Raw genomic sequence first — 14,673 nt, forward strand, 5'->3', positions numbered from 1 at the left:
TTTAATTGAATTTTGGTTAAAATACTGCAGAATAGAAGAGAATGAGCCAATGCCACACTTAGCATTTTGGGTTTTGTATTATCAACGTATAATATTATTAGCAAGTTAATGAAATACAGTATCAAAATATTCTGTTTGGAGTTCCTGTCGTGGTGCAGTGGTTAACGAATCCGACTAGGAACCATGAGGTTGCAGGTTCGATCCCTGCCCTTGCTCAGTGGGTTAAGGATCTGGCGTTGCCGTGAGCTGTGGTGTATGTTGCAGACGCTGCTCGGATCCTGCATTGCTGTGGCTCTGGCGTAGGCCGGTGGCTACAGCTCTGATTCAGCTCCTAGCCTGGGAACCTCCATATGCCATGGGTGCGACCCTAGAAAAGACAAAAGAAAAAGAAAAAAAAAATTCTGTTTGCAGCCATTTAAGTAACACAGGCTCTGGGGGTGGTTCTTCCATGTAATCAGAAGTGTAGCAAATGGAAACGTCTCCTTGAAAACATTTTTAAAACCTGTTTGAATTACCAGATTTCTTAAGAGACCCCTTTTAATACATTTTGTAACATAATTTAGCAGTTGTTGGAAGAAAGCAATCATCAAAAAGACCTATCACCAAGTTTAGCTTTTTTTTTTTTTTTTTGGTCTTTTTGCCTTTTCTAGGGCTGCTTCCTGTGGCATATGGAGGTTCCCAGGCCGGGAGTCTAATTGGAGCTGTAGCCACTGGCCTACGCCAGAGCCACAGCAACGTGGGATCCGAGCCGCGTCTGCAACCTACACCACAGCTCACGGAAACGCCGGATCCTTAACCCACTGAGCAAGGGCAGGGACCGAACCTGCAACCTCATGGTTCCTAGCCAGATTCGTTAACCACTGCGCCACAACGGGAACTCCAGCTACTGCTTCTAAGTTAAATAACCTCAATTTTTAAAAGCGGTACTGCTGACTGAATGAGCTCTGTATAATCCTCAAACTCCAAAATTGTGTTAGTTATTATTCACAAGTAATAAGACAGGATACAACAACAACAAAAAGACAAAAGACAAAAAAAAAAAAAAAAAAAAAAAAAAAAGTGTTGCAACTCATATTCAGCAGCGACAACAACAAAAAGACAAAAGACAAAAAAAAAAAGTGTTGCAACTCATATTCAGCAACAACAACAACAAAAAGACAAAAGACAAAAAAAAAAAAAAGACAGGATAAAAATTGCAACATTAATTTCTCATGATGTTGTCATTATTTGCTTAGTAAATCACTTTATAAAATGCTTTTCTGTAAACTCTGAAATACCAAGCTCCTAAATGCTGTCAACTGAAAAAAAGTGCTAAATTCATTAACATCTCACGTTAATGAATTTAGCACTTTTCTCTGTACGGGAAGATGTAAGAGTCTTAGTTCATTGAAATCGTTCTTTTGCTGTGCACCTTACCTATCCAGGGCCAGTATCTCATTTTTCTCCATCATAAATCTCTGCCAGATGCCCAGTCAGGGCAGCATGATGGCTGTGACAAGCTTGGTTTACTGATACAGCAGGAGACAGTTTTTGTCTGCAGTTTTCATGTGTCATCTGTGCATAGTTTAATGTTAACATTTATAAACATACACACAGAGATTTAGGAATGACAGAGCTGAAATTGAAATTTACTTGGACATGGTTCCAAATTGAAATTTAATTCAGTAGCTTGCAGTTTTATGGTAGTTACCGCATCTGCCGTGGGTGCAGCCCTAAAAAGCAAAAAAAAAAAATTGTTCATATCTTATGTTTTATGGGCAGTCGAGGAGTTAATGACTGTGCCGTCCCTGAATACTCAACATTTATCATATTAGAAGTTTAAGTCACTCTATGAAAATGTGTATCAGTTGCACTCTCTCCTGTGTTTTCTGTTTTCTCTTTATGTACCTGGTAGGAATTCTTCATTTTAGCTCAGTGAGCTGCTTGACATATGCTTTGAAAAATATACCTCAGTGTGTAAATCACTTCTTCAGGAGACTGCATTTCAGCAGCACTGTCTCACCATGAGCCCAGAACTCTTGAGTGGCATTTCCCCTTAACCAGGTCAGCAAAGACAGTGTTCTAACTGCGGTGCCCTGACAGCTCCCTCTGTAGACGTGCTTCTTTAGCAAGAGCTATACATTTCCCTACAAAGAATTTATCAAAATACATTGGGAGTTCCCGTCGTGGCGCCGTGGTTAATGAATCCGACTAGGAACCACGAGGTTGCAGGTTCGATCCCTGGCCTTGCTCAGTGGGTTAAGGATCTGGTGTTGCTGTGAGCTGTGGTGTAGGTGGCAGACGCGGCTCGGATTCCGAGTTGCTGTGGCTCTGCTGTAGGCTGGTGGCTACGGCTCCGATTAGACCCCTAACCTGGGAATCTCCATATGCCGCGGAAGTGGCCCAAGAAATAGCAAAAAAAAAAAAAAAAGACCAAAAAAAAAAAAAAATACATTGAATCCAGCAATTGACAACTTTTTGGCTTCAGAATACCTTCATATTCTTTCATCTTATTGAGGAACCCCAAGGAGCTTTTATCTATTGATATACACTGTACTAGAAATTAAAACAGAGAAATTTTAAATGTAGTTGATCTTTGAATAACGCAAGACACAGATTTTTTTCTTAAGTACATACTAGAGTATTATATAATCCAAGGTTGGTTGAATCTATGAATGCAGACCCCCGGATATGGCGGGACCCCAGATACTGAGGGATGACTCTTGAGTTATACATGGATTTTCAGTGGCACCTCCAACCTCCACGTTGTTCAAGGGTCAACTGTATCTATTTATTAATTCATATAAAAATAATAACAGACCGTGATATAATGTAAAGAGCATACTTTCATGATAAGTGTATTTTAAACCCAAAACATGTAGTGACACGACTGTAATTTGTACTTTTTAAAATATCTCTTTAAAGTCTGGCTTAATAGGGAGTTCCTGTCACGGCTCAACAGTAACAAACCTAACTAGGATCTATGAGGATTCGGGTTCAATCCCTGGCCCTGCTCAGTGGGTTAATGATCTGGCGTTGCCATGAGCTGTGGTGTACGTCGCAGATGTGGCTCGGATCTGGCATTGCTGTCACTGTGGCATAGGCTGGCAGCTACAGCTCTGATTTGGCCCGTAGGCTGGGACCGTCCATGTGCCGCAGGTGTGGCCCTAAAAAGCAAATAAGTAAATAAGTAAAGTCTGGCCTAATAGGAAACTGCTGAGTTTTCATACCTGTTTCTGCAGTCAGTCTGTTGTGTTACACATCATGTAACTTCTGGAATACCTCACTGCACACATGTGACAGGTGAGAGTGAAAAAGGCAAATAGCATCTTAGTATTATTATGATACTAGTTTTGACCTTACATATCCCCTGGGGGTTCCAGGACCACATCTGGAGAACTGTGTAATCAACACTATTGAATCTCTAATTTGGATCAACAGAATTCTAAATCAAAGGTCTTTAGTTTTTCATTCTTTCCTAAGGTGATTTCTGTCCTCAAACTTATGGCCTAAGAAGAAAGACAGACATGTGAATACATTTTAAAAGGAAGAGTACCAAATTCTGTGCATGTGTGCTTGTGTACACGTGTATGGAAGCAGGTAGTTGCATGTGTGCTTGTGTACATGTGTATGGAAGCAGGTAGTCAGGATCCACTCTGCATAGGAGGTCATCTTTCAGCTCAGTTTTCTTTTTGCCTTTTTTGGCTACACCAAAGGCATATGGAAATTCCCGGGCCAGGGATCAAATCCAAGCTGCAGCTTCAGCCTACCCCACAGCTGTGACAATGCTGAATCCTTCTTGTTTATTTATTTATTTGGCCACACCCACCACACGTGGAAGTTGCAGGGCCGGGGATCCCACTAGAGCCACTGCAGCGACAGTGCCATGTAGCTATGCTCTAGGCCACAGGGGAAGTCCAGTGCTGGATCCTTCTTAACCTACTGCACTGGACTGGGGATCGAACTGGCACCACCACAGAGACAACACCAGATCATTAACCCACTGTGCCACAGCGGGAACGCCTCAGCTGAATTTTAAAAGCAGAGTTGGTGTGTGACAGCCAAAGAGAGAAAAGCATTTGGAAAAAAGCAGCAGGAAGGCTGGTTTGGGAAACCGTTGTTGACACCCTGTTAAAGTGGGCTTTTTTCCTTTCTTTTCTCTTTCAGTTTATGATTACAGGTGGAAATCTACAAGACAGTAAAGATGCACTGCATTTGGCACAAACAAATGGTATCCTCATATTACTTTTACCCCCCAAAATCTGAATTAAGTTGTTCTGAAGAAGTCTTTCTGAGAACTGCCTCAGGTACACATTCAGTGGATCATGACTGGAGAAACAACAGGAAGATAGACTGAGTCCAGTGGGACCTGATTAAGATGAGAAAGTTCAAAGTATCCATTGTTATATCAGATGCTTGATTAACCCTCTGGTATTGAATAAGGATTCTTTTAAGATTTCAGTTAATGAGAATTAAATTCACTAAGCACGGAATTCAACCTCACATATTCCCGATGTAGAAGTGTTGTGTGTATGTTGTGTTTAAGACGTATGTTTTTTATTTGCTCTTTGTTTTTAACTTAAGCTGTGAATGATTATTACTAAATATTCATCATACAGACCAGAGACACTGTGCAAGGCCATAGGGATGCAAATGATAATATATAATCTTTCGTATGTTCACTTTATGTTCATACATTTGCGCTTATCTAAAATCTATAGAGTTTTATGGTAGATTCCTGCAAGTATCCATGTTACATAAAACACCAGCTTTATCTGGTATCCATTTACGTAACCTTTTGTTTGTTTTTACCGGGGAGAGGTGCGGGGCACGTTTCATGTGCTAGACATGAAGAATTAGGCATTCCACATTATTTTTCCAAATACTGATTTTCTCAGGAAAAGCTGTTTGGTTTTTTTTTTTTTTTTTTTTTAATCTTTCTAAAATGCATACTTCTCTTCAGGATCCCCTGACAATTTTTCTTAGTGATTAAACTCATAATCATCTTTCCAGGAGCTTTTGATGTATATTCCATCCTTGTTTTCCCCAAACAGATATGTTTTTTAAAGTTCCGGGGTCTCCATGGTCAGCCCTCTACCACTCCTTTCCATGCACCTGCTACCTCACTGCTTTAAAAGCTCTGCTTCCTTTTACATATGAATGTCTGTGTGGGAGCCAGAGGAAGGTGCCACACCTCTCCCATGGGATCAGATGCAAGAGCTTTAAGCCTCTCAGAAGCCCTTTTCAACTTCACATGTGTTCCATATAATTAAAAATGTCGGAGTTCCCATCGTGGTGCAGCGGAAGCAATCTAGCATCCGTGAGGATGCAGGTTCTATCTGTCCCTGGCCTCAGTGGGTTAAGGATCTGGCCTTCCCGTGAGCTGTGGTGTAGGTCACAGATGCAGTTCTGATCCTGCATTGCTGTGGCTGTGGTGTAGGCTGGCAGCTGTAGCTCTGATTTGACCCCTAGCCTGGGAACCTCCACATGCCACAGGTGCAGCCTTAAAAAGACAAAAAAAAGAAAAAAAAAAAAAAAAAAGAAAAAGTCAAAATGCAGCCTCCAAATAAGTGAGTTTTATTTTTTACTAGAAAAACCACTCCTCCTTCTACCTCTGTGACCCTTTTTAAGGAAATGTGTTTTAACTCTTTTTTTTTTTTGCCTTTTTAGGGCCGCATTTGCGGCATGTGGAAGTTCCCAAGCTAGGGGTCTAATTGGAGCCATAGCTGCTAACCTACACCACAGCCACAGCAATGCCAGATCGGAGCTTCGTCAGCAATCTACACCATAGCTCATGGCAACACCGGATCCTTAACCCGAAGAGTGAGGCCAGGGATCGAACCTGCAACCTCGTGGTTCCCAGTTGGATTCATTTCCACTGCACCACGACGGGAACTCCTGTTTTAACTCTCAATACATGAAACGTGACAGTCACATTAACAGTGACTATTACAGATAAAACTAGGTAATGATACTTCATTCTATGAGAAATTGCTTCATTTTCCATTCAAAAGGCTCAGTAAATACCAAGCTTTGGAAAGAATTGAATTAATTATTTTTACCAATATGTTAAGGCTATTTTCATATTCATGTCCTATTTGTTAAAGTATTCCAGAAATTCTTATGTGATTAACCCAGTGCAGTTCTAGTAGTTTGAATGGTTCATGCATATTGTTAAAAAGTGACCAGTTGAAATTATTTTCTATTCCGTCATTTTTGTATATTAAATATAGATATGGAAAAATATTTTAAAAATCCTCCTGACGTTATTTTGTGCTAGATATGTTTTTCAGTACAGTTGGCTGTCATCCTACAAGATGTGGGGAATTTGAAAAGAATAACCCCGATCTGTACTTAACGGAGTTGCTAAATCTGGCTGAAAACAACAAGGGGAAAGTTGTAGCAATAGGGGAATGTGGACTTGGTAAGTGCCAGCCTATCCGGTTGGAGTGACTTTGTTTGAAAACAATTGATTTGTTTGCACAAGTCATGAGTACTTACTGATTCTTTTTTTGTCTTTTAAAGATTTTGACCGACTACAGTTTTGTCCCAAAGATACTCAACTCAAGTAAGAAAATGTGTTGTCTTTAAAAATTATTGTCCAATCTTAAGAGCAATTTTTAAATAGCTTCTTTAGCGTGTCGTTAGATTAAGCATCAGGATTTTTGTTCTTCCTCTTGGACATTGAAAGTTAAGTGAAACCAATTCATGAATACTTGTATGGAATTTATCAGGGAGGAAGCATATAGTTCCCTCATTATTTAACCATCTAATTTGATTTTAATGGTAGGAGCAGGGACGCATTTTATTGACATGATAGAATTTTGATCTTTGTTTTCTGGTTTTGTTGTTGTTGTTGTTGTTTTTGTTTTTTTTTTGTCTTTTTAGGGCCGCACCTGTGGCATACGGAGGTTCCCAGCTAGGGGTCTAATTGGAGCTGTTGCCCCAGCCTACACCACAGCCACAGCAATGCCAGATCCAAGCCACGTCTGCAACCTATACTGCACCTTATGGCAACGCTGGATCCTCAACCCACTGAGTGAGGCCAGGGATCGAACCTGCAACCTCTTGATTCCTAGTCGTTTCCACTGCGCCACGACAGGAACTCCTGTTTTCTGTTTGTTTAGTAAGAAGTATATTCATAATACGAATCATTTCAGTAAAATGAATCAAATCCAGTTGTGGAGCATATGATTTAAGAGTAAAAAATATTGTCGTTCTCCTTTGGCACAGCAGAAGTATTCGGCACTGTCACTGCAGTGGCTTGGGTCGCTGCTGTGGCACGGGTCCAGTCCCTGGCCCACGAGCTCCCATGTGCTGCAGACAGCCAAGGGAAAAAGAAAAAAGCGTAAAAGATATTAAAAAGAGATTATAGGATCAATCACCAAAGCTAGAAAAGCCTATTCTATTCTTCCCGGGCACTGCATATTGTCATTTTGAAACCTGAGAATCCTTTCATAGGAGCCATGCTGAGAGTGTTGGCTTCTGAGAAAACCTCAAAGCACACAAGTCTCAGAGACTTCTTCTTCTTCTTTTTTTTTTTTTTTGTCATTTCTAGGGCCAATCCCATGGCATATGGAGGTTCCCAGGCTAGGGGTCAAATCGGAGCTGTAGCCACCAGCCTACGCCAGAGCCACGGCAACTCGGGATCCGAGCCGTGTCTGCAACCTATACGACAGCTCATGGCAATGCCAGATCCTTAACCCACTGAGCAAGGCCAGGGATGGAACCCGCAACCTCATGGTTCCTAGTCAGATTCATTAACCACTGAGCCACCAGGGGAACTCCACAAGCCTCAGAGACTTCTTACAACGCATTGCCTAAAGCTGTTACTTGGAGCTCCTATCATCATTATGGGTGGGTAGTGTTGAAGGCTGAAATGAAAACTTATGTTATAGGCTTAATTTAAGACACAAGGTTTTTTTTGTTTTTGTTTTGTTTTGTTTTGTTTGCTTTATAGGGCCTCACCTGTGGGATATGGAGGTTCCCAGGCTAGGGGTCAAATCGGAGCTGTAGCCACCAACCTACACCACAGCTCACAGCAACGCCAGGTCCTTAAACCCACTGAGCAAGGCCAGGGATCACACCAGTGTCTTCATGGATACTAGTCGGATTCATTTCCACTGCACCATAACAGGAGCTCCAAGACACAGCATTTTGTTAAATTTCAAAAACGATGTGTTAATTATTAAGACGGTAGAGGATTAGAATGAGCTTCTATAGGAGGCTGATTTTGTTATTCATCCATTCAGCACATATTCAGGGAGTAACGTGCGCCAGAAACTGCTGGAAACTCAGTATACAAAACTATGAAGGAGGTATAATATCTACTCCTAGAGCTATTTAAGAATAAACGCCCCTTCACCCTGCTTAGTCTTTCCATGCATAATGGAGGAATCTAGGTCAGATTCTCTCAGGATACCATCTAGCTCCCTCATGATATTTAATTAGCCTTTTTTTTTTTATATGATTTTGACTAAGCCAGTGCTTAATGGCCTGAAGGCATTTTTAAAATGATTTATGCTCAAAGTGTACTGCCTCCTCCCCCTCCCCCCAAACACAGTTCTGCTCTGCTCAGTCCAGTTCTAAGCGCCTACAGTGAGGAGCAGACTGGCCAGTGCATCTGTCATACCCTGGAATCAGGGTCCACAATTCCTAAAGGACCATAATCAGGTGACCCGGGGTGGGGGGGGGCGGTTAGACTATGTTCTATGGCCTCTTCTTTTGGGCCTCTCACTCTGTAGAACTTTTCATAGCTATTCAGCTAGTGGCCGTGATTTGCTGTTGTTTTTCAGGGGCATTCACATGGTGGCTGGCAGGATTACTCAATCTGCTTCTCTCTTGAACATCATGTAGGTCAGCTCACTTTACCTTAAAAGTTCACATGTTCACATTTAAATAGAATAACAGTTGTCTGTGATAGTTTCTTAGGTTAAGCCGACAGATCCTAATTCTATGCTCCACTTTCATGTCTGTTTTTGGCAAGATGAGCCTCCTGGTCTGACCATCAAGGGCGGCAGCAGAGTCCCTCAAGAGTTCTTGCCCACATGACTTTTCATCCTGATTCTGAAGTGTAACCTAAATTCTTTAAACCCGATTTTTTGGTGTGCGTTAAATGAAAACGATAGGATCAGTTCTCTTTTTCGACGAGCCTCATGGTCTGACCATCAAGGGCGGCGGCAGAGTCCCTCAAAAGTTCTTGCCCACATGACTTTTCATCCTGATTCTGAAGTGTAACCTAAATTCTTTAAACCCGATTTTTTGGTGTGCGTTAAATGAAAATGATAGGATCAGTTCTCTTTTTCTGCTGAGTATGTTTCATCATCATCTTAAGATCAAAACTTAAAACAGGAGTTCCCGTCGTGGCGCAGTGGTTAACGAATCCGACTAGGAACCATGAGGTCGCGGGTTCGGTCCCTGCCCTTGCTCAGTGGGTTAACGATCCGGCGTTGCCGTGAGCTGTGGTGTAGGTCGCAGACTCGGCTCGGATCCCGTCGTTGCCGTGAGCTGTGGTGTAGGTCGCAGACTCGGCTCGGATCCCGCGTTGCTGTCGCTCTGGCGTAGGCCGGTGGCTACAGCTCCGATTCAACCCCTAGCCTGGGAACCTCCATATGCCGCGGAAGCGGCCCAAGAGATAGCAACAACAACAACAACAAACAACAACAACAAAAGACAAAAAGACAAAAAAAAAAAAAAAAAAAAAAAAAAAACTTAAAACAATGTGTATAGAGCAGGATGTAGTTTAGGCCTCAACACCTGCCAGTGGTGCACGTGTTGATCTGTAACAGAGCTGAAGCCCATTTGCTAAGTAAATGATTACCACGCGCCTCTGAAGTCTGTCTTAGGCCTCTAGAGACAAGAGAGGACATAAATAATAAAATAAGTTGGAAAGTGCTATCTAAAAGGTGTGTGGGAGTTCCCACTATGGCACAACGGGATTGGCAGTGTCTCTGCAGCACCAGGACGCGGGTTCTATCCCTGGCCTGGCACAGTGGGTGAAAGGATTAGGCTTTACCCCAGCTACGGCATAGGTTACAACTGCGCTCAAATCTGATCCCTGGCCTGGAAACTCCATATGCCACAGCGCAGCCAAAAAAAAAAAAAAATGGTGTGTGACCAGCAGAGGGAATGACTAAATTTCTGGGGGCATCAGGATTTGCTAAGGTGCCAGGATGTGAGCTAGGCGTCTTCCAGAGCAGATAAAACTAAGGACAAACTGAAGTACAGTAGCAATTTTGAGATTTCGTTTTATCATAAAACATCAAATGACTTAGTAAAAACATGACAAACCAGGAATAATTGCATTTGGATTGTTATGGAAACAAGTACCTATGCTTTCTCCCTTTGCTCGCAACCTTCCCCTAGCATGTTGTTCTCTGCCACGGCACTATGCTTGTTTCAGCATTTCTCACACTGTCATGAAAACGTGTTTGTGTTACCCCTTCCGCCCCCACAGCAAACTGGTGTCTCCGTGTTTTTCAAAGGCACAGATCAAGTCTTACTCATGTTGTCGTGGCTATAGCACCTAGCACAGTGCCCTTGGCACATGGTGGATGGTCACTGAATTTTTAACAACGAAGGAAGTGTCTTTGAGTTCTAGAGCATCATGGTGAAAAAAGCCTGTAATTCAGCTTTTACTCTTGGGTCTCTTGGAAGCATTTAGATTTTGGTCTGTGCTAATATGTGCCAATTATCTGGTACAGTTAACTAGTGAGCAATTTGTCATTTTTTTTGTTTTTTAAGTAAAAATGTAGTAGGAAAAAAAAGATGTATGAGAAGAGAAAAATAGAAAATAAATATGTGTAATGGATTAGGAGGCAAGACCAAAAAATAACACTACTGTGCAGGAGACAAAGTGTCTGAGAAATAATGGCAGTAAGGCTGTAGTTAACACAGTGCTAAAGGGAAGATCTTTTGATTCAACAGATCTTTAGGTTGAAATCATAACTAACTTTTGGAGGCTATATGTCCCTTTGTAAATCTCAATTTCCACTTTTAAAATGGGGATATATTGCCTGCCTTTTTTTTTTTTTTTTTTTTTTTTTTTGCTTTTTAGGGCTGCACCCACGGCATATGGAGGTTCCCAAGCTAGAGGTTGAATAGGAGCTACAGCTGCCGACCACAGCCACAGCCACAGCAACTCAGGAAGCCGTGTCTGCGACCTACACCACAGCTCATGGCAACGCCAGATCCTTAACCCACTGAGTGAGGCCAGGGATCGAACCTGCAACATTATGGTTCCTAGTTGGATTCTTTTCTGCTGCACCACGACGGGAAGTCCTTGCCTGCCTTTCTTAACATGGGGTATGTAAAGTCCATTGCATCACGCCCAGCACAGGGTCAGTGCTCAATAAATTGTGGCCACTGTACTATTCTTAGAAATATTGCCATCCTAAAGGAAGATTCTGGCTATAGGATTTGAGGGTTTTAAAGTATTTTTTAAAGAGCATAAAGCAAAGAAAAGCAGAGTTCCCATTGTGGATCAGCAGTAACGAACCCAGCTAGTATCCATGAGGATGCAGGTTTGATCCCTGGCCTTAATCAGTGGATGAAGGATCTGGCATTGCCGTGACCTGTGGTGTAGGTCGCAGATGAAACTCAGATTCAGCGTGGCCATGGCCAGCAGCTGCAGTTCCAATTCAACCTCTAGCCTGGGAACTTCTATGTGCCGAGGGTGCGGCCCTAAAAAGCAAAAAAAAAGGCAGGAAAACAAGGAAAAAGCCTGATTTTGTTAGCCTTTAAGCATACCCTGTGTATTCAGTTTCTCTGCTGGTGTTTTCCATGTTGCAAGTTAGCGCTGTGTTCACTTGAGCAAGAGGAATTTGCTTTGGGCATTTTTCTCAGAGGTTGAGAATGTTAATACTGTGCAGGTTTTTTTTTTTTTTTTTTTTAATCAGACATGAGACAAAATTTCAAAATAATCATTTGGGAATTTTTTTTTTTTTGGTTTTGTCTTTTTGCCATTTTCTTGGGCCGCTCCTGTGGCACATGGAGGTTCCAGGCTAGGGATCGAATCGGAGCTGTAGCCGCCAGCCTACACCACAGCCACAGCAACATGGCATCCTAACCGCATCTGCAACCTACACCACAGCTCACGGCAACACCGGATCCCTAACCCACTGAGCAAGGCCAGAGATCAAACCCGCCACCTCATGGTTCCTAGTCGGATTTGTTAACCACTGAGCCATGACGGGAACTCCTCATTTGGGAATTTAAGGAACCTCAGAGATGCAAGATCGAGGCCACTCCTAGCTTAGAGGAAGGATAACACTCTGTGTTAAGGTAAACTGTGGAACACTTGGGGTTTTTGGATTTGCCTCAATCCAAATTATAGGCATCCCTCTGAGATATTGTAGGTTCAGTGCCAGACACCACAATAAAGCAAGTCACAGAAATGTTTTGGTTACCCAGTGCATATAAAAGTTGTGTTTACATCATACTGTAGTGTGTTAAGTGTGTGATAATATTATGTCTAAAAAAATGTACAGACTTTAATTGAAAAATATTTTATTGGGGAGTTCCCATTGTGGCTCAGTGGTTAACGAATCTGACTAGGAACCATGAGGTTGCGGGTTTGATCCCTGGACTTGCTCAGTGGGTTAAGGATCTGGCGTTGCCGTGAGCTGTGGTGTAGGTCGCAGATGCGGCTCGGATCCCGCATTGCTGTGGCTCTGGCATAGGCCCAAGGCTACAGCTCCAATTAGACCCCTAGCCTGGGAACCTCCATATGCCGCGGGAGTGGCCCAAGAAATGGCAAAAAGAAAAATACTTTATTGCTAAAAAAGAAGCTAACCATCATTTGAGACTTCAGTGAGTCGTATTCTTTTTTTTTTTTTTTTTTTTTTTTCCTTTTTAGGGCCGCATCTGCGGCATATGGAGGTTCCCAGGCTAGGGGTTGAATCAGAGCTACAGCCGCTGGCCTACACCAGAGCCACAGCAACTCAGGATCTGAGCCTTGTCTGCAACTACACCCCAGCTCACGGCAACGCTGGATCCTTAACCCACTGAGCAAGGCCAGGGATCGAACCTGCAACCTCATGATTCCTAGTCAGATTCACTTCTGCTGTGCCACGACGGGAACTCCAGTAAGTCGTATTCTTTTTGCTGGTGGAAGGTCTTCCCTCAGTGTTTTTGGGTGTTGAATGATGAGGGTGATGATTGCTAAAGGCTGGGGTGGCTGCGGCAATTAAAAAAAATTTTTTTTAATTAAAGTATAGTTGATTTACAATATTCTGTCAATTTCTGCTATATAACAAAGTGACCCAGTCACATATATATATATATATGTAATGATACACACACACATTCTTTTTCTCATGTTATCTTCTATCATGCTCTATCACAAGTGGTTGGATATAGTTCCCTGTGCTGTACAGCAAGACCTCATTGCTTATCCATTCTAAATGTAATAGTGTGCATCTACTAATCCCAAACTCCCAGTCCATATGGAAATTCCCTGGCTAGTGTCCAATCAGCTAGTGGTCTGCGACCTATACCACAGCTTGTAGCAACACCAGATCCTTAACTCACTGAGTGAGGCCAGGGATCAGACCTGCATCCTCATGGTTACTTGTTAGGTTCGTAACCCACTGAGCTACAACAGGAATTGCTGTGCCATATTTTAGATTCCACATATAAGTGATATCATATGGTATTTGTCTTTTCTTTCTGACTTACTTCACTTAGAATGAGAATCTCCAATAGCATCCATGTTGCTGCAAATGGCATTATTTCATTCTTTTTCATGGCTGAATAGTATTCCATTGTGTATAAGTACATCTTCTTAATCCATTCAGCTGTTTCCTTGTCTTGGCTATTGTGAATAGTGCTGCTGTGATGTACAGGTGCATATATCTTTTTGAATTGTAGTTTTGTCTGGATATATGCCCAGGAGTGAGATTGCTGGATTGTATAATAGTTCTATATTTAGTTTTCTGAAGAACCTCCATACTGTTTTCCCTAGTGTTGTACCGATATACATTCCCACATACAGTGTAGGAAGATTCCCTTTTCTCCACACCCTCTCCAGCATTTGTTATTTGTAGACTTGTTAATAATGATGACCACAACACAGAGTACGAACCACTGTATGCTTATGTTCTGCAATTTCTTAAAATAAGACAACAATGATATTGGCTGCATCAGTTGACTTCTTTCACCAGCAGTTTCTCTGTAGCATACATGACTGTTTGACAGCATTTTTACGCACAGTAGAACTTCTTTCGAAAAATTGTAGTTAGTCCTCTCAAACCTTGTCACTGCTTTATTGGCTATGTTTATGTCATACTCTAAATCCTTTGCTGTCATTTCAACAATCTTCACAGCATCTTCAAAGGAGTAAATTACATCTCAGGAAACCATTTCTTTTGTTCATCCGTAAGAAGCAACTCCTCATCCATTAAAGTTATATCATGAGATTGCAGCAATTCAGTCACATCTTCAGGCTCCACTTTTTTTTTTTTTTTTTTAATTTCTTTAGGGCTGCACATGAGACATATGGAGGTTTCCAGGCTAGGCGTTGAATTGGAGCTGTAGCTGCTGACCTATGCAGCTTCTAATTCTAGTTCTAATTCCACTTCTAATTCTAGTTCTCCTGATATTTCGACCCATCTGCAGTTTCTTCCTCCACTCCAGAGGTTCCTCCACTCTTGAACCTCGCAGAGTCATCCATGAGGGTTGAAATCTTCCAAACTC

General features: G+C 42.1%; 1 protein-coding gene and 1 long non-coding RNA gene across 13 annotated transcripts in view; both read left to right on the forward strand.

Moving 5' to 3' along the window:
• TATDN1 (TatD DNase domain containing 1) overlaps positions 1–14,673 on the forward strand; it is a 46,319-nt gene that overhangs the window by 14,000 nt on the left and 17,646 nt on the right. For 10 of the 12 annotated variants that reach the window (XR_014842840.1, XR_014842839.1, XR_014842841.1 and 7 more), the window contains 3 exon segments: positions 4,147–4,210; positions 6,260–6,403; positions 6,505–6,547. Coding sequence is in view for 6 of the 12 variants with exons in the window: in XM_005662855.4 (XP_005662912.1) it covers positions 4,147–4,210; positions 6,260–6,403; positions 6,505–6,547 (251 nt within the window). In the remaining 6 variants the exon portion in view is untranslated. 12 annotated transcript variants of the gene reach the window in all.
• LOC146403690 (uncharacterized) lies at positions 6,868–9,859 on the forward strand. Its single transcript, XR_014843377.1, has 2 exons — positions 6,868–7,538; positions 9,576–9,859. It is a non-coding gene; the product is annotated as an uncharacterized LOC146403690 (long non-coding RNA).

This window comes from Sus scrofa, chromosome 4 (assembly GCF_054392235.1).
Source record: "Sus scrofa isolate SSC_HxYL_T2T_F1_AM1 chromosome 4, Sscrofa_HxYL_maternal_Yorkshire_Landrace_v2.0, whole genome shotgun sequence".
NCBI lineage: Eukaryota > Metazoa > Chordata > Mammalia > Artiodactyla > Suidae > Sus > Sus scrofa.